Here is a 22,814-nt window from a genome sequence, read left to right as displayed (position 1 = left end):
TACAGGGTTGTATTATGAATACAAATGATCTCTCTTTAATATCTGTTTTTGCAGAAAGCCAGGGAATGGTTAAATATCCTGGCGCTGAGGTGGATCTGTAATTGTACAGGCAGCCATCTCACGACAGTCATTTAAATTTCTCCGTAGCGGTGTGAAGCACTAGAAACATAAATCTATCAGATGTATCTTATGCAAACATTCCCATGCTTACATTTCAGCATCGTTTCGTCTTGAATTTGAGAGGTGATCAGATATACATTTGTTTTTGAAGTTCTGGAACATTGGGTGTGAAACAGTTATCTCTTTTTTTACGGAAAAGGTGCTGTTGTCCACTCCATAAAGTGGAAAACAGGACCGAAGCTGAAGGGCGGCTGATGTTACTATAGTGCAAGGTATTTTTAGTATTACACAGAAACAGGACATAAAACCAGTTTGGTATTTATAGTAATACTTTATTGGAATGATTCTTGTGGTGCAAAATATCACAATTGACTTGAACCATGTCCTCAGGAGTAAGTACTGGTATCCACTGAGTTCTTCTCCAGCTCTGGAGATTTTTGTAGCCTAGAGAGTTAAAGACTTGCGTGTAAGACATTCTCACCCAAAAAGGAGCAAGATGCACTGCGCCCATTCAGAGAGAAGACTTTACCTATTTAAAAATGCAGAAATGGAAGGGGGGATGGCGAAACTAAAGAGCAAGGCGGCTGCGAGTCGACCGCAAGGCTTCCCAGTGTGAATAACGCACAAAGCGTGTGGAGTTTTGTCAGCTATCGTAAATGTAACCCGCCGACAACCGTAACAATTATAGTTATAACAATGAAACTAAACAAAAACATTCATTCCCTCTTATGCACGTGTCAGTCTACGCACAGCAGCCTTTCGGGCTCATGCTATCGGTCAGCTAATCAATAAAACAACTGATGAGTCAAAATATTGACACTTGTAGGATTTCATGGCACATTTCATAGGTGAAAGTTCAAAGTTCATCAGTGAATATTTTACAGAGAGTGGTGGACCTACGGCCAAAAGGAGGAAATAAAACTTAAAAGAGGTGCTTGAATCATGAAATCATGGCTTCATTTCTCTTTGCCACTTTCACTTTGTCATCCCTTCAGTGCATTGTTAAGAATAAAAGAAACACATGACAGTATACAGGACCAAAAATATTTCGGTTATTACACAGGAATCTCTTTTTTTTGTCTTTTTAACGGTGACCTAGTGGATATCTTGACTCCTCAAGATCTCTGTATAGACAATAACTAACCCATGTCTCTTTGTGCAGTAACAATTATTCCAGTCCACTGGCCAACATTTATACATCCTATGAATCAATCATGATTAATATCACATGAACAGAAGTTTAAAAAAAAGAGAAAATTACAAACGTGATTAAAATAGAGGAGATGATAAAGGCCTCACTGTTTATCCCTGGAGGTCTTCTCTGCACTTCCGCTGCTTTCTCTGCTGTTTATCAGGAGGAAGGATCGTTTAAAGATTCATGCACTTTCTGTCTCTCTCTCTTTCTCTCTCCACCTATATTATTTTTCTCTCTCTCTCATTCTGACTGTTTTTATCACCTCTTCCTCTAAAACTCGGCAAATTCTTTCCCACACTTCTCCGTGAACGACACGCGGATCTCTTCTTCCTCGTAGTCATCAAAGTTGCTGGTATCCCCTGGACCTCTGCATTTAGGCACAAATGGGGCCTCCACCTAATAAAACAAAAGCACAAAACTTAATATTTGCCCTACCTTTACGTTAATGGTATCAAGTTTCATAATATGTAGTGATGCACCGATGTATCGGCCGATTTTCGATGAATTTGAAACCATCGGCATATCGGCAATAGCACGAGAAAGGCCGATACCGATTGTTTATTAATTAACTGCATAAAGAAATCCGTTATATGTAAAAAAATTAGTTAATGTTGTTAATAAAATAAAAACCACCTTTAAAGGTTGTCATGCTGTCTTATTATATTTGTTTTAGCTTAATTTGTGCCTCTCTTATTATGTTGGTCAGTTGAATGTTAATTAGATCCAATCCATGTTCAGCAAAAATAATTTGATGCAAAAGTAAACTAGCTAATAGACCAACTGTATAGTATTGTTTACAAGTGTTTAATATCGGTATCGGCATCGGCCAGAAGTTGTCTGTTTAAATCGGTATCGGCCCAAAAATCCTATCGGTGCATCCCTAATAATATGTGCTTGAAAATGTTCAACTGTCTCTTAACCAGGCGTTTGGTGATAAAGCCACCTCACTGTCCGCAGAAAGGTACAAAAGATGTACCTCTGAGGTACCAATAAGTATCTGTGAGGTACAGGAGTTCACTTTTTTTATAGGGTACCGGCTCAGTGACAGCGTTTGTACCTTTTTTCCTGACAGTGCAGCCGTGGCAAGCTACAGTGGACTTTAGTCGCTCAGTAAAATCGGACTCTTCCAAAATCTCACTTTACATAACTGTATATTATAAATGGATGCGATTGTGTCACACTTTTTCGACTTCAGGCATCGTACAAAGGTCGTTCAAGTCAAACCAGGCCATTTTGTCTCATGAGACGTTCTCATGAGAGAAAAGTCCCAGTTCGACTTTTGAACTTGTTGCATTACACCTGGTTAGGGTTAGCACTGTGTTAAAACTGTGTTTCTCACCCGTCGTTGGTAAATGGCTATCCAGTCAGTAGTGGAGAACCACTTGTGTCCTTTGATGTCATTAACTCCGTTTTTAAGGTTGCCGTAGCGTTTTGTCAGGTCCACCTGCAGCAGGTTTCTCAGCAGATCCTTCAGGTCAGAACTGAAGTGAGATGGGAATCGTACCTGTGGAAGACCACGGTAACTTGTGATATAGTCTGTATACTCGGTAAATAAAGCCAGAACATCTGTACCAATATGAAATGGATTGACTAACAAAGTAACAATAATAAATAGGGCTGGGACGATGCATCGCGTTTTCCATTAAAATAACTGTCCGAAATATTCTTTATTATGAAAATCCCTGAAACAATGTGAAGAACAGCGATGTAAATATGCTTATAGACATTTTCTGGAATAGCCTCCGTAATGCTACTTCTTCTGTGGTGAAATTGGAGTTTCTGCACGAGAGCGTCCTCCGGCTTTTGGATGTGGCGGCATTTCACCGTAATTCATTCATTCAGAAAATGCACATTTGCACAATTAATCGTCCCAGCCTTAATAATAAAGTATACATTTGATAACCATGCGTAGTCCCTGAAAAGCAAATTAAGACCTTGGCATTGCTGGTGCCATTTCAACTAATTGTGACCCCGCCTTTGAAACCCCGGCTAGTCCATAATCTAAAGCCCGGAGTATAGCTGGTTTTTCTACATGTAGAAAATGCAATGCATCTCCTGGGCTACATTCTCCTGTGCGCACATGCGCATTTAAAAAATGCGGGGGTGCACACAGTACGCGTGCACTCTTCTGATGATGAAACTTGGGGAACGTAAAAAGTAGACCATACTGCCTTTAGAATGAGTTGTGCGTCAAAGGAGTCATGACCATATAAAGGACAAAACTATACAATTTGTGATTATTGCTGTAAATGACATTAAAGGGGTCATAGCGTGAAAGTCTGACTTTTCCATGTTTAAGTGCTATAATTGGTATTCTATCAACCTAGAAAACGTGAAAAGATCAAACCAGTAACTTTCTTTGGGTAAGCCATTTTTTTTTACAAACATGTGAAAAATTAAGTCGTTCAGATTTCACCTGTTTGCATTTTAAAGGACACATCCAAAAACGGCATACTATTGCTCAGGCCTACAAGGTAGCAATTTTAAGATGTTATAATAAATTATCTAATGAATATTTTCAGCTAAAACTACACATACACACTTTGGGGACACCAAATATTAGTTTTACATCTTAAAAAATCTCATAATATGACTCCTTTAAAAAAGTCTTCAATATACAAAGCTTAAAGGGGTCATATTATGAGATTTTTTTAAAAGATGTAAAATACAGTTTTCGCTCAAAATACCTCACAGATAATACCTCAAAATACCTCACAGATAATTTATTATATCTTAATTGTGCTGTCAATAAGTTTTCTTTCTCTGAGCACTAAATGGCAGTGCAATGGTTGGATAGTTCAGAGTAAAGGGCGATTTATAGTCGTGCGTAGGTCCTGCGCAGGCTATCCGTAGCCTGTGCGTAGCCTGATGCGCACCTCACAAAATTTCTAACAGCGCGTCGGCTCTACGCGGACCGCAAGCGCTGTGATTGGTCCACCAGAACCCCTCCCGTAAGGTAAAAAAAAAACTGCGTCATAGGTATTTCCGTTTGAGACGGTGGAAACAAAGATGAGCCAAGTTGAGGAGTGATTTAACTCAAACTGCAACATAAGTCGCTGTTTATTTACTTCCATCATTGCTGGTCTTCTCAAATTATACACAACAACTTGCTGTTTCTTCTTCGTTTGTGGGTTAACTTGCTTATCTTCTTCTTCTGTGACTTCTTTTGCTGCTACTGTGGTTACACGCGTGGTTACTGCTGTGTTTGCACGTCGACGCGGACGACGACGCACAAGTATAAATGAAAACCGACGTGGAACCTACGCCGTAGGACCTACGCACGACTATAAATCGCCCTTTAGGGATGGTATTGTAATTGGCCTACATCACAAAACAGACAAAATCTGAATGATCAATTTTTTCACATGCTTGCAGAGAATAGTTTACCAAAACTAAGTTACTGGGTTAATCTTTTTCACGTTTTCTAGGTTGATAGAAGCACTCAATAGATAAAGACTTAATTATAGCACTTAAACATGGAAAAAGTCAGATTTTCATGCTATGAACCTTTTAAACGTTTATTTATAACATGAAGTACTTAAAATTAATGATTTTATTGACACTACCATTACTATTCTGCACAGAAATACCTGAACGTAAACATTGGCTTTGATTATCTCTGTTTTCACTTTAGGCACAGAAACAAATGATGATTCTTTTTTCGTTTGTTTCAGGGACCTCTTTTCTATTATTAGATACTGAAAACAAACCATGATATTAAATTGCATGAGTGACAATCGGGTCAGTGCAAAGTAAGGCATAAATATTGCGACTTTAGCCCGGTTCTTTTATCGGTACAGATATTTTTTCGTGTCATCTTCAAAATTCTGGGAAGAGCTTATCTGTTTTGTAGTTCAACGTCTGACAAGATAACCACCCTATTTTAAATACATTTTAAAGCTGCTACATGATGTGTGTGATGATCTCCAAGGCTGTGTATTCAGAGCAATACCCGGTACAATGATTTCAATGTTTATTTTTTGCATGCATGCACATTTTCAAGAATGTTCCTTTATATGTGTAAAGTATCACTAAAAACGGGTTAATTGCAGGTCTTACTCAGTCAATATTTAAGATATCATGGGATTTTTTTCACCAAATGTTCTTTGCTTTATATGAAATGATTTTATAAAAAAACTTAAATGACCAAAAAAATGGTAATCTTGGTTAGGTAAAAAGTAATGAAACACCACTAAGCTCACCTTTCCTGAGACTATCTTTTCATAGATCTGAATGGGTTGATCTGCAAAAAATGGAGGGTAACCGGCAGCCATCTCGTACATGAGCACACCAAGAGCCCACCAGTCCACAGCCTTATTATAACCCTGTGAGAAGAATCATGTGAGATTAATTTTCATTTTAGACGAGCGCTCAGTGTAGACACCGTGTTAGCACCCCGAGTCTTTCGAGAAATTGGGACAGCATGGCTCACCTTGCTGAGGATAATCTCTGGAGCGAGGTACTCGGGTGTGCCACACAACGTCCACGTGCGACCCTTGACTCGCTTGGCAAAACCAAAATCTGTCACCTGAAACAAAGTTGGAGCAAAGGACGCCGTTAGATAGCTGCACCATAAATGGTGATGTATGCAATACATGTTTCTGGATGTAATGATCAAAAAAGCCACGAGGGGGCAGTATAGGTAAGATTATGAGACTGACAGAACATCTACGATCACTTGTTTTTTTTTGTAGATGCTTTTATGTAGACAAAGGCCGCGTTCACACTGCAGTTAAATGTGGCCCATATTTGATTTTTTTTGCTTCATATGACGTTTTTTTGGATGACAAAAAAAATCTAACCGAATCCAAATCACACTGAATTTTTAATATCAACCTGGGACAATCAAAAGTGGAAACCATTTATCAAATTGTTTTAATTGTGACTTCAGTAAATCTCGACATTTATGATAATTGTTTACTTAGTTTTACAACAAGGATAAACCATTTATATATTGCGCTTTATGAGATATTACATATATATGATAAAACAAAAAATATAGTAAATCTATCTAAATCTAAAGCTATCACTCACATCAGACTTGCTTTGAACAGTGACAAAAACACTTATGGTTCACATATTAGAAAAAAAAGTCATTAAATCATATTATATTGGTATATAAGATGCTCATTCAAGATTTATGTTTGAATAAGCACTATATGCTTGTGTATGTGTATATCTAAACTGTTTTTAACTCTTTTATGAATGTGCGTGTTACCTGGATATAGCCCTGCTGATCTATGAGGAGGTTCTCTGGTTTAAGGTCTCTGTAGATCAGGTCAAGCGCATGCAGATATTCAAATGTCAAAACTATTTGTGAAGCATAGAACCGTGCATGAGGTTCACTGCATAAGAGAAGATACAGAAAGAAACAATAAGACGACACACACTTGAAGACACTTCTAAGAAAAGTTCTTACACATTTACAAGGCAAGTGTTTTATACCAAAATGTATCCACAAAAAGCCACAAAATCTCTGAACAATAATGAATCTGATAACAAAACATCAAACTGACTTCCATATTTATAAGACACAATAACGTTCACAAGTTTTATGCTGCGTACACACCAAACGCGATGCATCGCATTCCTCGCTCTAGATTACTCGCGGGATTTAACTTTGTGTCATGCAAATTTTTTGCTTAATTTAAATATTTTTAAGTTGCACAAAGTTGTGTTTTAGGTGAATAGCATGTTTTCACTTTAATCATACCGCCCGAATCAAGTCATTAGCATCACCCCGTGCGAGTTCGCTTCTATTCATGTCTATTCGGATCTTTGCATTGACTTTGTATGTAATCTACTTGCGCAAATTGTTGAATTCGCGTTTGGTGTGTACGCCTCATTAAAAAGCTTACTTGCTTTGTAGTTATATTTTTTTCACATTTTAGAGTAATTGTAAACTCATTAAATCATTAAACACACTTTGTCAACACAACATGACATATAATGTGTTAAATAACACATAATGTGTTAAATAGTTTAACACAACATCATGTGTTAAAATTTCCACATCCTTTCTTAAAGTGTATATTTTATATAGTTTAATTTTAGCTTCTTCAGTGTGGTCACCCTTTGCCTAGAATTTGTAAAAATTAGGGATTCACCGATAGGATTTTTTTGGGCCGATACCGATTTAAAGAGACAACTTCTGGCCGATACCGATTCTGATGCCGATATTAAACACTTGTAAACAATACTATACAGTTGGTCTATTAGCTAGTTTATTTCTGCATCAAATTATTTTTACTGAACATGGATTTGATCTAATTAACATTCAACTGACCAACATAATAAGAGAGGCACAAATTAAGCTAAAACAAATATAAGAAGACAGCATGACAACCTTCAAAGGCAGTTTTGGCTATTCAGCATTTACTTTAATAACAACATTAACTTATTTTTTTACCTATAATGGATTTCTTTATGCAGTTAATTAATAAACAATCGGTATCGGCCTTTCTCGTGCTATTGCCGATATGCCGATGGTTTCAAATTCATCAAAAATCGGCCGATAAATATCGGTGGCCGATACATCGGTGCATCACTAGTAAAAATGTTCTCTCGCCATTTTATAAAGAAATTTCTTGATGTTTTGACCACCCTAAGACACTTTATAAACAGTACTGAATGAGTTCTCATCTACTCTGAGCTCTAATTAACTGCTTTTTCTTAATTATTATGTCCAATTTATACATACGTTTTACATAAAATTTGGTTCCCACAAACATTTTTACTCTGACAAAAGTTAACTCAAATATTTCAGCATATTTCAGGTTGAACTAGCTTGTTAAAGTTGTTTTATCCTGTATATTAAGTTAGAGGAAACTGCCTTAACCCTTTAGAATCTGAAGCAAAATAGGTTGTTTTCACAGATTTTTTTGATTGTCAAACTTTGACACAATGTGCTATCATCCAATATATCTTTTTTTTTCAGAAGTAAAATGGCTTTTAATTTCAATTATTGATTATTACTGTGTGTTGTGAGTTTGTAAATAGACAAAAAAAAATCTATACTTTAGTCATTTTAGTGTTACTGATTTACAAAGTTTTCATTTAGGAGGCTTTTTTTTACCACAGTCCCTCTTTTTTTTTACTCCATTGACTATGTGTGGCCCCCTTTCTAACCTAATGGTGCTTTTTCTTTGCATAGTACCCCACAGGTAAGGTTGTGTCAGCTCACTTTTGGGGGCTTTTCCACATAGTACCTGCTACTTTTTTAGTACTACCTCGGTACCAGTGTTTTTCAGGCTTGCGGTTTGTGGTGGCACATTCACGGCGTGAATGTCCACATGCACAGCTTTTTTGGAACTTAAATGAGGCTCAGTGGAGCACCAAGGGTGTTTGTACAAAAACTGTCTTGTAAGACAGAGGTAATGATAAACGTGATATGCAAACATTTATTTGTAGTGGTCAATGTTGATTTTGGGGCGGACAGAGAAATAAATTAATGTATGGGAAACACTGCATTCCAACGATGCTCACTTTGTTGCTCGCTCCCACTTTTTGTATGATGTCACAGCAGTAGTCAGCACAAATATAACGACACGCCTATAATCCCTCCCACTCTGAAGTGGTATTAAACCTGACCCATGGGGTAGTATGCAATGGAAAAGCTTCATTATATACTCCAAAACTAGCTGTTTAAATCACCACTTCCTCTCTCTACGAAAACAGAAAGCAAGAAATTATAGTTATAAACCATATTTCGTCAAAAAGTAATTAGAATTTTTTTGATAGAGCAAATGGTTGAAGAGTTATGGTAAAATTAATTGAGCTTGGCAGAATGTGTCGGCGAAGACACATCTGGTTTAATAGGGTTAAAGTTAAAACAGACAGGCATGATGACTGATAAACATTTTGTCAATAAATTCCTATTTATGTCATGATCTATAACTCATACACTCTTCAAATTAAGTCTTCCACATTCTTCTTAAACATGAAAGTTTGATCTAAAAAGTGAAATTTTACCCATAGTTGAAAATCCCCACTCTCAAATCTCATTTACGTTTAAGATTCAGAAACATCATTGTAATTTTATAGCCCCAGTTCCTATTCACATTAATTGTGTAAAAAACATTTTAGATATAATGCTAAACTCCCAAGAAAATCAACAAAATTATGACAGAATATACATTTTTTTTTTAGTAAATGTATAGTTAGTATACAGCTACATATAAATATATGGAGTTTAATAGACTTTATAAGATAAAATAAAAGTTGTATATATAAATTTAATAAACTATACTGAACAATAAATGAATAAAGTCTATAAAACTCCATATATTTATATGTAGATGTAAAGGCCTTATATACATGTTTTATTTTGTAATTGCACTTTATCTTTGCCCATCTGTGACTAATAAAGTGCATTGTATTTTAAGATGTAAATATATTCACCTGAACCTGCCGATTCTACGCAGGTGTGAAAACATCTCTCCTCCCTGGACGTACTGCATCACCATGTAGAGATTAGTATTATCCTAAAAGCAAACACACACAATTACGGTTCAGTGTCCTTGCGCATCAGCCAAACGTTATTGTTGAATACCGAATTTACCTTGAAGGAGTATTCAAGCCGAACTAAGAAAGGGAAGCTGACGGCCTGTAGTATCCTCTTCTCGTTCAGAGTGTGTTCGATTTGCTTCAGTTTCACCACCTTATGGAGAGGATGACCAGAGGTTTTACAAGATTGTCTCGTTATGATGTCATCACTTACACATTAGCCCCGCCTACCTTCTGTTTGTTGAGAATCTTCATGGCGTAGTGCTGCCCGGTCTCTCTGTGTCTGACCAACATCACCCGGCCAAATGAACCTGTGCCCAGAGTTTTCAACCGGTCAAAGTCCTCCAAACATGCTGTATTCTGAAAGAAAGACACAAGGACAATTTTACACATTTAACACACAGATTTCTTAAAATTCATCAAATGTTTTTAAAAATACTTTAAACAATGATTGCTAAACTGCAGAATCAACTGCTGTCCCAACAGCCATTGATTTCTTGTGCTCAATTAATGGAAACGACCCCGCCTTCTTTTTGCATATCAAATCAATATTTCACATCGATTCATTTGCTTACTGTAAATTAAACTTGAGACCTGCATCTGAATGCCTGCATACTTTGCATTAAAAAGCATGCTAGTTAAAATACAGGCCCAGTGTGAATAATGCTCGCGCCAGTTGACAGAAAGTCACAAAAGTATATAACTTGCATGTGCTTGAAGGCCTTGCCAATTTAAACGTTCAAGCAAAGAAAATGCCTAATAGGGCGTATCACCAAATGCATATTCAACGTTTTGCGCGAGTAGATTACGTATAAAGTCAATGCAAAGACACGAATAGACTTGAACTCGCACAGGTCGATGCAAATGATGCAAAATGTTTTTATTTATTTATTTATTACATGGACAATGCATATTATTAAACATTTAAATCAATATGCCAGAGTCACTCTAAAAAAAAGAGATAAAAGTAGATAAAAGTACATAGTTTAATAACAATAAAACAACTACAATACATTTAGTAAAAGTACTATTAAGCTAAAATTGATTAAAAACAAATCAGTGCGAATTACGCATATTGGGCAGCGCGATTGCCGCAAAAACATGTGCTATTAAATGTTCGACTCAAGTGAAGAACGCAATGCTTTATGTTTGTTGTGTACGCAGCATAAGAGATGTCCATGCATTACTTGTGCTGTGTTTTTGCATGTTACAAGCTGTTTAAGCAAGGTTCGTGTAATAAATGCAATGCCAGTCATCTCACCTGTGCAGGACTCTCCCATTTCCTGAGGAAATCTTCTTTGGCGAAGGCCAGAAACTCTTTGACTGTGGAAAGAGACAAACACACACATACATTACACATTACAGTCCAATTAGCCAACATATTAAATAAACGAATGCGCAAGGTGGGCCTGACTGTAAGAGATTATGACAGATGACCATTGATCCAAATATAGCACGAGGGACAATTGAAAGATTCTCGAACAACAAGAAAACAATGGATGGAAAAAAACTAACCAGTCTTCTGATGTTTTGGTCACTCTTGCACTCATAAAAGCCGTTCACATTACACTAAGCTCTGACGTCTTTACGATGAATGTTTTGTAAAATCCTGGGATATGGTGCCTGAAGGCCAATTTTAACCCTGGGTTGAGCATACTTGTAGTTGTGAATGGGAGTAAAACCAACATGCTGCATTTAGCTCTTAGTGTCTGAGGGAAACAGATACCCAAGCAGTTATTTGAAAACAGGTTGCATGCCATACCTGGTTAATAAGTGTAAATATGCAAATGGTTTAACCTGGGTTTAAGATACAGAAACGCGTGTGTCAATGTACGTAATATCCAATGCTAGAGATACATTAAAGTCCCAGATAGCATGCAACCATTGAAACAATGTTAAAAATCATTGATTTGTCAATGTTAATACCATTGAATCAATATCAGGTTTGCACCCTCCATTAATATTGAAAAAAATATTGAAATTTCAACAAATCACCATTACTGTGATCAGTGTTTGCTTTAGTTGGGCCCTTTACTCTTGTGTTTTAATGTTAAGTTTTCTTTGGCTGTTGAAGCAGTTTTTAAAAATACATCTGCAAAGAAAACAAAGGTCTAATTTTATCAAGTAGTTTAATTCTTGTAGATATACCTAAATAATATTAATGAAATACTGTTAAAGTTGTGCAAGAATTAGATATTACAGTACTAGTTGGAAACAGTGTCAGGTCTGTTATTTTGAGGATTATAAATACACATCCAGAAGGTTTAATTACTGTATCTATCTCTGACATCATGAATCGGTCTATGAATCTCATCAATGGTGACGATGAACAAAAGAAAGCTCCATGCTGCAATGCATGCTGGGTATCATCGTAGTACTAAACTAATTTATAACTCCCAGCATGCATTGCAGTTGATTGTTTATCTGAATTTGTTTGATGATTGTCACCACTATTGAGATTTGTAGGATGAGTAATGATATCTGGATGTGTCAGCAAATTTCTGTTTATCTTGTCACAATGGATTTACAAACCAGAACAATTATAACGGTCAAAAATGGATCAACATAATCATGTAAAGCATTTAAATTTTATATAATCTTGACAAATTCAAAAAAAGCAATCAGTTTCAACTTAATTTTGAAACACATCTTTCTTTCAAATGCACATGTGTTTCTACACAAACGAGTAAAAGAAAAGAAAGATTTAACTTAGTGAATGTCAAGAGTTAAGGACCCAGCTGAAGCAAACACTGATCACAATAATGGTGGTTTGTTGAAATTATAAATTTTTTTCAATATTAATGGAGGGTGCAAACCTGATATTGATTCAATGCAGTTACCATTGACAAATCAACAGTTTTTAACATTGTTTCAATGGTTTGCATGCTATCTGGGGTACAATCACAGGCAGTGAAGTATCACACAGAACTTGCATTTCATTTGCACACAGTGGTCACGATCGCGTTTTGCTGTGTAACGCTGTGGTAACCACTGCAGCGAGACTGCATACCTATAATCAAAATATCTTTTTGATTAAAAAAGATAATATCTTTATTTCTGAGAAATGTTTCATGTCGGCTGATATGATAATTAATATAAAATCTCTAGCATTAGTTGAGTCGATGACAAGTGGACATAAATTAATGTTCTACAAATGACAGATAAAAAAATATGGGAATGGAGGGCATTTCACATTTTTCTAAAAAATTATTGGTTAATTATTGCAGTCTCACCTCCATCTGACATGTATGTGTTCAGTAGCGCAAACCCCTCATCTCATGCAACCATCTCAAGCAAATCCAAGGACTCACAACTTAATGTAAGACAGTAGCTACACATTCTCAATTCATCCTTGTGTGTAGCGTCTGTACCACTGTATGCTGATGGACAATCAGTCTTTTCAATTCTGTGCCTAAGCTATGCCTTTTACTTTGTCCACAATGAGGGTGCAAAAATTATTTTTAATGCAGTCCGCAGCATCTAAAGTTTGCAGGACTTTAAATATGTCACGTACGGCATCTTTACGGGATGTGCGTGAATGCACGCACAGATTCTAGTAAATCAATGGCTGTGTGAATGACCACAAAATCAAACGACCCCAGACAAATCCTAGACGCATTTTTCGTGTACATTTTGTAATGTGTGTGTGAAAAGGGCTTGAGTGATTCTGTACATCAACTGACTTTTTTAAACTACACTTTATGGCCTTTGTATTGATTCTACGCTTTTTGTACTTTCTAGTGTACTCTTGTAAATGTTTCGTTGCTTTCATTGTTACAGTGTCTATAATTACAGTACATAGATTATTTACCATCCTAGAGTGTAAGAAAGTTTTAAAGGGCACCTTTTTCATTGCTTAAAAACAACTTTATTTTGTGTATTTGGTATAATACTGTATGTGTTCTCGTGGTTTATGGTTAAAAAACACATTTTGCACATACCGTACATTTTTGTAGCTCCAGATTTTACTCCATTCCTGAAACGCATGGATTTAAAAAGCCCTGTGTCCCTGATTGGCCAGCTAAACTGTATTTTGTGATTGGCCTGAATCCCTCTGACGTAAGCCGGAAATGTGACGTTCCTTACCATATTTGAAAGATTCGGTTGCTAACAGGAGTTAACTTACAGGCAGTGAGTCAAAGCAGGAGGATTTATGATAACGTCGATCTTGTCTACATCACCAATCCCAGGAAGTAAATTTTTGCCTACAATCTGAGTGTTTGTTGTAGTCCAAGAAAAGAGATTTACATTGGAGACCTTTTGCATATTGTTAACATGTACTAATACACACTTACACACCAAAGGAAATGTTAAAACTAGGGCTGAAACGATTCATCGAGTTACTCGATTAACTCGATTCAAAAAATTCCTCGAGGCAAAAATTCTGCCTCGAAGCCTCGTTAAATTCCTATGACGCGCACTATACGCGCATAGATCTGATTCACACAGACTGTTGTTCAATGTTCAGGAAGCACATCATAGCGCGTGATACATTTTGAATTTAGTTGGCGCGGTGGCGGAGATGTCCATAAACGGCAGACAATGCCTGAAGTTCTTATCATTACATTACATTCAGCATCTGACCCGACAACATCCACTGCTGTTTTTACCAAGCGTCGTTGAAACAAGGTAACGCCTAAGCCTATTGTTCGCTGATTTTAATCCCATACTGTATTTGTAGCGATGTCGTTATGCGGTTTGACTAGATATGATGTTTAGCTTTGATGTTTTTAAGTAGTAAACGTATTCACATTCAATTTTTTAGAAATAAAAGCCAAATGCTTGATCATTTTACAGCCACGTCATTTTCATTATGCATTATTGGTTTTGGTTGTTTAAAAACATACACAAAATTTTATCCGATTAATCGATTGATTCAGTGCTATAGATTACTCGATTACAAAAAGAATCGATAGCTGCAGCCCTAGTTACAACGTGAATCAGACAATAGGTCCTCTTTAAAACCAACAAGGAGAAACTCACTTCTGTCAATGGCTTAAACAAACACAGTAATCAATAAGCAACTATTTCAAAATGGCCAAATATCATCAGACTACTCATATTTTGGTCTAGCAGTGCCCAGGATTGTTTATTAACCCTTGCTTTACAAATGTAGCCTACAATGTGAAATCCTGAATATAACCGATCAATAGTTGAAACATGAAACAAAACAACCATGGATTGTGTTTAGTTAACCCAATATAAAAAATGACTTAATAGGCTCAAGTGTAAAAAAACAACGGACAGATGCTATATGGCAGTGGTCTCCACATGGCGCCCGCACACAGTCTGTGAGTTGCCCGCCAAAACACATTCTATTAATAACCTCAATTTTCATATCTTTATATAAGCTTGGCTTCTTTTATGCATGTTGACATGTTACGCAATGATAAAACATTAACAAGTAAAATAAAATAAAATCAAGTAAAACTTAAAAGTTTTAAGTAGACTATATCAAAAAATGTAGCCCCCCCGTTTTATTTTGGTAGACCTTGCTTACAAAAAAGTTGGAGACCCCTGCTATTATGGGCACAACCATTAATGTGGACAAACCCCACTACCCCCAACTATATGCATATTCCTCTATTTCATATTTTCATTTCAAGAATGCTTACAGTATTATATTATTTTGGTGCCAGATGGGCCACACTTCATGTCAGCTGTCAAAAACTAAACGGCATTCGTATTATCATTGACCAACATGACGAAATATTAAGCTTACCACTACCCAATATTGAATTACAAATAGCAAACTGGACACCCCATGGATACCGTTGGGTTAAAAATGTTGCCAGGTAAACAGTTTCAAGTGTTAAAGCCCAATAATATACAGATACTAGCATGCTATGATGATTGGGTTCTTCCTGTTTACCTCATACACCTTAAACACACATTTTCTTTACATCCAGCAAACACACTAACCTCTATGTGTCAAACACCCCTGACATACAACAAAACAGGGTGCAACACAAACACACACTAAACCCCCAAAACCAAGCGCTTGCCTTATTAAAGCATCAACACATTGTTTGCGACCCAGATCGCCATGACAGCATCAGCAGCAGCATCTTTACACCAAGCGCGTCCCCGAACTCCGATCAGCTTCTGATCGTAACGACCATGTCGATGACTAAACAGAATCACGGACGAGCGTGAAAACACTCACCGCTTTCCATCTCGTTGCCCCGTTTGGCGGCCGGCGTGTTGCCCATGACTCTGGGCCTATCAGGCGCTGGGGAACCGCAGGTACGGAAGGATGCTGCCGTGTCTGCCGCGCCTCTCACGGTCCGTCCGAGCGAATGCGGTTTGCCGATCGGCGTCGAATGCAAAAACAGAGGACGTCGAGTCCGAATTTTTCCGGCGATCCCTTATGAATGCAGCAGCATCCGCGTTTAAAGGGCGGACGGGCCGCCAGCATCAAACCGGATTCGGGCGTTCCTGGCCTGCCTGGCTATCCGCCGCCCGCACGAGGCCCCGCGGTCCTCGCTCTCCTCCCCTCGGGGATCTTCCGTGAGCGGCGCTCGCGGGAACAGGTGCCGTTCCGGGGGAAAACCGTGGCGGTAAAAACACGGAGCGAGTGCGGGCTCAATGAGAGATCATCGCTCATGCAGCTGCGCTTCCCGTAGCCATCGACGGAGACTCCGCCTCCGTTCAGGGCCCGCCCACCGCCTCATCCCATTGGTTGGATAGACGGACAGATGTGTGGAATGATTGACAGCTTTAAATGTCCTTTTTTAAAGGGGTCATATTATGAGATATTTTAAGATATAAAATAAATATTTGGTGTCCCGAGAGTGTGTATGTGAAGTTTTAGCTCAAAATACCATATAGATAATTTATTATAGCATGTTAAAAATCGCAAATTTGTAGGCCTGAGCAAAAGTGTGCAGTTTTTGGGTGTGTCCTTTAAAATGCAAATGAGCGGATGAAATGCAAACACTGATCACAATGATGGTGGTTTGTTGTAGTTGAAACTCAATTGTGCTGTCAAGTCCTTCTTTTCTCTCTCTTTCTCTCTGCACTAAATAGCTGTGCTGTGGTTGGATAGTGCAGATAAAGGGGGCGGTATTATTATAACTCGCCCTGCTACCTACCTCACAAAACAGGCTAAATCTGAACGACCTAATTTTTCACATGCTTGCAGAAAATGTCTTACTCAAACAAAGTTACTGGATTGATCTTTATCACATTTTCTAGGTTGATAGAAGCACTGGGGACTCAATTATAACACTTAAACATGGAAAAAGTCAGATTTTCACACTATGACCCCTTTAAGAAAATTATTATATAACTATTTCATTGATCAGACTTAAGTTTGCATTAAAGTGGATGCTTTGGGAAATAAAAATATAACTTCATGTGGTTGTCATGGAGAATAACGTGAAATTATTAATTTTTTTTACATATTTATACTGACGGTTGTGTATACTAAGTAAAGCTAAATTTACCAGGAAACCAATCCTTTATCGTTTATTTTACTTAATGTAGTGACATCTACATCCTGACGCTCCTTGGTGACACTCAGGGTAGACCGTCACTGTGGGCATATCTCCGTCAGAGGACACAGAAAAGAGGGGTGGAAATTGAAACTATGGCATTAGGGCAGAGGGGTGAAGGTGGGATAAAAGGACAAGTAGTTGTCTGATGTGATGTGGGGATCAAAGGTGGAGCAACCCAAAGTGCCATCTCTAATACCTGTTGCTTAGCAACATCATAAAAGACACAAACAGGGTGTGTGTTTAAAATAGCTAGAGGGTCGAGATGAAACCAAAGCGAGTTTTACAAAGAGAAAAGTTAACATTTATTAAATCTTTTAAAAAAAGACTTTTAAACAAACATCACATCAAAATAGCTGTGAACCAGCGTTAAAACTAAAACATACAGTTTTTAAAAAAAAAATAACCACTCAAACAAAAATAACAATCTTTTACTATGTGATCACAATAATCCCTGTACCCTATATGTAGAGGTACAGATTGAATGTGATGAGTCCCAGATGTCATCTTCTAGCAAATATATCCCAAAAACTTTGAGTCTAAACCATTATGGGTACATTTCACGAAAACACAGGCCACTATAAAAATTGAAATAAAATGTCACCCTAAGAAAATATAGCCTATTTTTAGTTATCTAAGAATTTTAACACCAAGATTTTAATGACAATTAAGTAAATTTTCTGCTTACTGCTGTACTTGAGATTTTTTTTTAATGCCAATTCTCAGACATGTAATACTGTATTACAATAAACATTTACCATAATACAATCATTTGTTACTGTAACAATCATTTAATCTTCATTACATTTATGACAGTTAAAGAAAAACTCCTTAAAATGCAAAAAATCTTTTCTTGAACAGCCCTACAAACAGGCTTCATTTTCTTTACGCAAAATATAGTTAAAGTCAAAAACTGAACATGTTTACAATTTTCCTATGATTCTGGTCTCACACAGGATAGTTTTGAAGAAAGCCATCCATGTCAGCCACTTCTTAAAGTGTGGCCCTCTTGTGTCCAGAACAGGGAAGGCAAGAGGATGCTTGTGAAGTCCACAACTACTTTCACAAGGTTTAGATGTGATATCAAGGCAGTAAGTGCCAAAATACTGAGGTAAGTCTTTGTGTAGACGTGTGTGTCCAGTTACACCCGTCCCAACAGCTGTATTGCCAAATACCTTTTTAGGGCAACTGTAAGAGCATTTCGAGGTATAAATAAAAAAATATTACATAATATGCAAAACCAAAAAGAGTTTATGTTCTATAAGCAGTCCATAGAGTTGTCAGGCATGAGTCCTAGAGGCGGGGCTTTTCCAGGCATGGAGGTGGGTGGAAGCATGCTGTTGGGGGCGGGATCTACATTTTCTGAATCTTCCATCTTGTCCATCGTTGCTTCCCAATTAATGTGGAATCGGGTCACGCGAGGGTTAGATGCCAAGATGTTCCTCTGCAGCTGTGAATTAACACAAAGAATTAAAAAAATGTACATGTAAGAAAAAGTTTTGTGCAAGATTAAGTAAACTGTTCATTTATGTATCAAACATGAACAGCGTTTATATATCCTATTCATCAAGCCGTTTAATAACCTCTCAGTTTGTAACCAAATTAATGGAAATGTTGTATTCTGTAAAAACATGCAAGCTGGCAGTGACCCAAAATGAATGAATTACAAACACGGACACCAGACAATACAGCAGCCACCTGCATCTTTGATCTGGCCTGCATTACTGCACTTTAAACATCTATAGAGATCTATCACCGAAATATAACAATGTGCACTGTTAATAGCATTTATATTTAGATTTACAGTTTACCTGTAATTAACATTAAATAACATAATACCATACATGAGGAATATGCAGGTGTAAACTAAGGTCAACTGCATCTAGGCCTGTCCCGATGATTACTTAATCAACTTATCGCATGACTAAAAAACATGACCTAGATATATTGCCATAGTGTTAACATGTGTTTGTTTGCATAAAAATTAATGTCATTAGCATTTTAGCCGATCACGATTGCCTCTCTGTGTCATTTCTGTCAAAATACCTATTTTTATAATACGTATTTATGTTTAAAATATTTTGAATATTTTTTTTCTTACATTCCATGTAATGTCTAAATATTCTTAGAAATTATGTATTTGCATTATTATGCTTTTTTATTGTTGTTATATAATCAGTGATATAAAGTGGTCTTAAAAGATAATAATATTGATTATCGCCATTATTTCTGGGGCAATTATCCGTATTATGAAAAGTAGCTATGGTGACAGGTCTAATTGACCTATGGCTAAGCCACATTTGTTTTTTTTTCTTGTCATTTTAAGTTTAAAATGGTAAAACGGTACATGCAACTCCAACATTAGGTATCCCGAGAGGCTGGTCAATGTTGTGTATTTTTTTTAAACCTTTCCCAAGCCACATCTCAACCGAGACGACGTTAAGTGTCTGCTCTGGATTAAGTTATGCGGTAGACCACAACAACTAAACGTGGATAAATTAAACAAGGCAGTCTACATCTGTTCTAAGCTAAGTCAACGTTATCTTTAAAATCTCTTAACGTAACGTCACTTAGCTTCATTAACGTATCTGTAAATAACCAAGATAACAAATGTTATTTGTAATAGCGATGTTGTGCTGAATGATTCATGTAAATACTGTAGCACCAAACTAACAGAGAGGTTATCTTGTTAAAGATGATAAAAAGGCTTGTCCTGTAAATGTATGCAACTTAGACATGTACATATTTAATTTGATCATGATGGCAACGAGATGCGTTTTTTTGCGATCACACTGTGACTTGTAAATTTTTGCCTGGAGCTGAAGCTTTTTACCGACCTTTTCAACAATAAAATTATTAATATAACCCTCCGATGTATAGTTAAGGCCCTTTTGGTGTCAAAACTTTGACACCAAAAATCATCAATTGCCCCTTGTGAAATATCTCCTACTTTGCCTGTCACCAAGTATTGATTGTTTGTCCAATTGAGTGGAGGGGGCGTGGCTTAGCCATAGGTCAATTGTATCACTTAAAAATATTTACTGATGTCACTGTGTCGCTTTTTTTATATATTATGGTCATATATATGCACGTAATCATTGCTGTTCATGACTATGTGTTCTTAGATTGATACAAATATATTGTTTAGTATAAAACAGTGGTAAATATGTAAGACATACTTCATCTACTAAATCAGATCATGTTTATTAGTCTCACCTGTGTGTAGTTTGGTTTTACTGGTGGATTTTCCCGTAGCTCAGGATCTGTATACTCATTGTTTACATAGTAGCCAATGCGAATGAATTCTTGTCCACGGTAGGTGCATGTGATTAGCACGACGGTCACACCCACTGCGTCGCTCTCTGGGATCAATCCGGTATTTGGAGCATCAGCCTGTATAAAGAGCAGGCATTTAGTTTCTATAAATGGCCCATTAGATTTTATAAACAAATTAATTGAAATTTTTATACAACTTGCTTTGATGTTAATTCGTAATGTTTTGTATTTGGACTCAGTTTTGAAATATAAAAGTTCAGATAAGCATATAAGTATATACGTATTCCTAGCAGCCTATCCTGGTGTGTCTATATTTGTGAACTTTATTGCACAAGAACATACATAGTTTTAAATTTACCAATGTACTTTCTCAATTTATCTCTAGATGGCAGCATTGTGTCATCAATTTACTACGAAAGTAGTACATTCACCAGTAACCGTTTACAATAGTTTTACACTGCTTTGAGTTGAATTTTGGAAGCTGATCCTACTGCAGGGTTCCCCAAATCTTACCCTGGAGGGCCGGAGCACTACAGAGTTTAGCTCCAACCCTGATCAAACACACCTGAGCAAGCAAATCAAGGTCTTCATGATCACTAGAAAATCATTGCTGGGTAAGTTTGATTAGGGTTGGAACTAAACTCTGTAGTGCTCCGGCCCTGCAGGGTAAGATTTGGGAAACCCTACTGCATTGAATCTAGAAAAAGATCTTCCGGATCAGAACGGCAAGCACACCTGAAATACAAACATGTGTCTGCCTGCAGGAACCGGGCCGACCAGAACTGAGTCCAGAGTCTGGTCGTACTCCTCACTTTCTGCAGAGCCCACATAGATGATCTTCCACTCGAGATCTAAGAATGGGACAGAAACAGAGTTATAAGCAGAATATAATAAAAGACGTCTCATGTTTGAGTGCATATCAGAACTCAAAGTTAAACTTAACCTATTTTTGTCCTTATACGCATCTTAACATTAACAGTGATAAATACAAACTAAACAAAACGAGGTGGCATTAAACAGCCTTTTGCTCCTACATTAAAACATTAATGCTGAATAAAATGATAATATACAAATACAAAATATACTCTTTGCGGCAGAATATGCATTTTTATATGCTCCCACGTGAACATTTTCACTCATACACTGTTTCTACAAAATAGTCCACAACATTTCCTCACTGAACACAAAGTCACCAAAATCCGACCAATCAGGAAAGCCATAGAAACCATGGTCCCGCCCATATCTACTTTTTCGCCAATCAGGAGAAGAGGCGCATCCCCGCTGTGTCACCGATCTCCCCGCCGGCGCCAAAATGTTAAACGCCTCAGTTTTAACAATAGTGACAAAAACCGCGCTTACATCATTATTGTATGTATAGTACTGTTTTTTTTTTAAAGACGGCGTACGTAAACCATCGCTAAAGCCGTTCGCTTGACCAAGAAATCGCAGTTTATGTGTAAACTGGCGTAAATTTATGATTCCTCTCACCTTCAGGTAGGTCCTCCATACACTCAAATGTGATCTCGAACTGAAACGGGTTTCCAAAACGACTCGGATTATCCAAAACAGCCACATTTAGCACTTGTACTTTGGCCATGATTCCTCACAGGGTTGGATCAACAGAATCGGCCTCGTGTGTATATTTACTAGAGAAGCTCCAAAATCCTGCGTGAAACTCGTAAATCTGAACTAGATCCAAATGAAAGCGTCAAATTCCGGTAATGATCCTCTATTTTAGTAGTGTTTGTTTTTTAGGAGGTTAATTCAGACACAGATCAGGTTGTGGCCGTATATCCATTTTAGTTATTGCAGTTCGACGCGTCTTGTCATTTCATAACAGGTGATAGATAAACAGTTGTGCAAAGTAAAATCCGTCTTCCCGCAAAATCCTTAACCAAAACCTCCTTGAAAATAGCAAAGACTGACAGCAGCAGCAACAACTGCTGTGAAGAGAGCTGAAGTGCCTCTTGTTCTTCTGCTTCTGTTGTGTTTAATGGCGGTTGGCAAACCAGGTTTTGGTGCATTTCCGCCACCTACTGGGATGGAGTGTGAATACAAAGGAGGTGGGAAAGGCAAATCTTCCAGTAAAAAAAAATTAAAAACCTTAAATTCTGTTTATCAAACTTGTATCTCTCATATACTTGGATAATATTGGGTAAACCTTGGTTTGTTCCGGTGCACTCTGGAATAAATCTTTAATTGCTAAATTAACATTTAATCCT

General features: G+C 37.2%; 2 protein-coding genes across 2 annotated transcripts; both read right to left on the bottom strand.

Moving 5' to 3' along the window:
* Positions 1–431: 431 nt before the first annotated feature.
* On the bottom strand, positions 432–16,493 carry prkacab (protein kinase, cAMP-dependent, catalytic, alpha, genome duplicate b). The gene is made up of 10 exons (XM_065270627.2): positions 15,987–16,493; positions 11,082–11,143; positions 10,052–10,180; positions 9,876–9,974; positions 9,716–9,798; positions 6,534–6,660; positions 5,748–5,843; positions 5,518–5,640; positions 2,655–2,819; positions 432–1,711 (listed from the first exon to the last, which is right to left on the bottom strand). The coding sequence occupies exons 1-10, from the start codon at positions 16,030–16,032 to the stop codon at positions 1,586–1,588; spliced, it is 1,056 nt and encodes a 351-aa protein (XP_065126699.1). The 5' UTR covers positions 16,033–16,493; the 3' UTR covers positions 432–1,585.
* A 1,396-nt stretch (positions 16,494–17,889) lies between these two features.
* asf1bb (anti-silencing function 1Bb histone chaperone) lies at positions 17,890–22,581 on the bottom strand. Its single transcript, XM_065270944.2, has 4 exons — positions 22,081–22,581; positions 21,328–21,443; positions 20,533–20,709; positions 17,890–18,766 (listed from the first exon to the last, which is right to left on the bottom strand). The coding sequence occupies exons 1-4, from the start codon at positions 22,187–22,189 to the stop codon at positions 18,575–18,577; spliced, it is 594 nt and encodes a 197-aa protein (XP_065127016.1). The 5' UTR covers positions 22,190–22,581; the 3' UTR covers positions 17,890–18,574.
* Between the last annotated feature and the right edge of the window lie 233 nt (positions 22,582–22,814).

This window comes from Paramisgurnus dabryanus, chromosome 4 (genome assembly GCF_030506205.2).
Source record: "Paramisgurnus dabryanus chromosome 4, PD_genome_1.1, whole genome shotgun sequence".
In the NCBI taxonomy this organism is placed as follows: domain Eukaryota; kingdom Metazoa; phylum Chordata; class Actinopteri; order Cypriniformes; family Cobitidae; genus Paramisgurnus; species Paramisgurnus dabryanus.
This window is presented reverse-complemented; position numbering and strand designations above follow the sequence as displayed.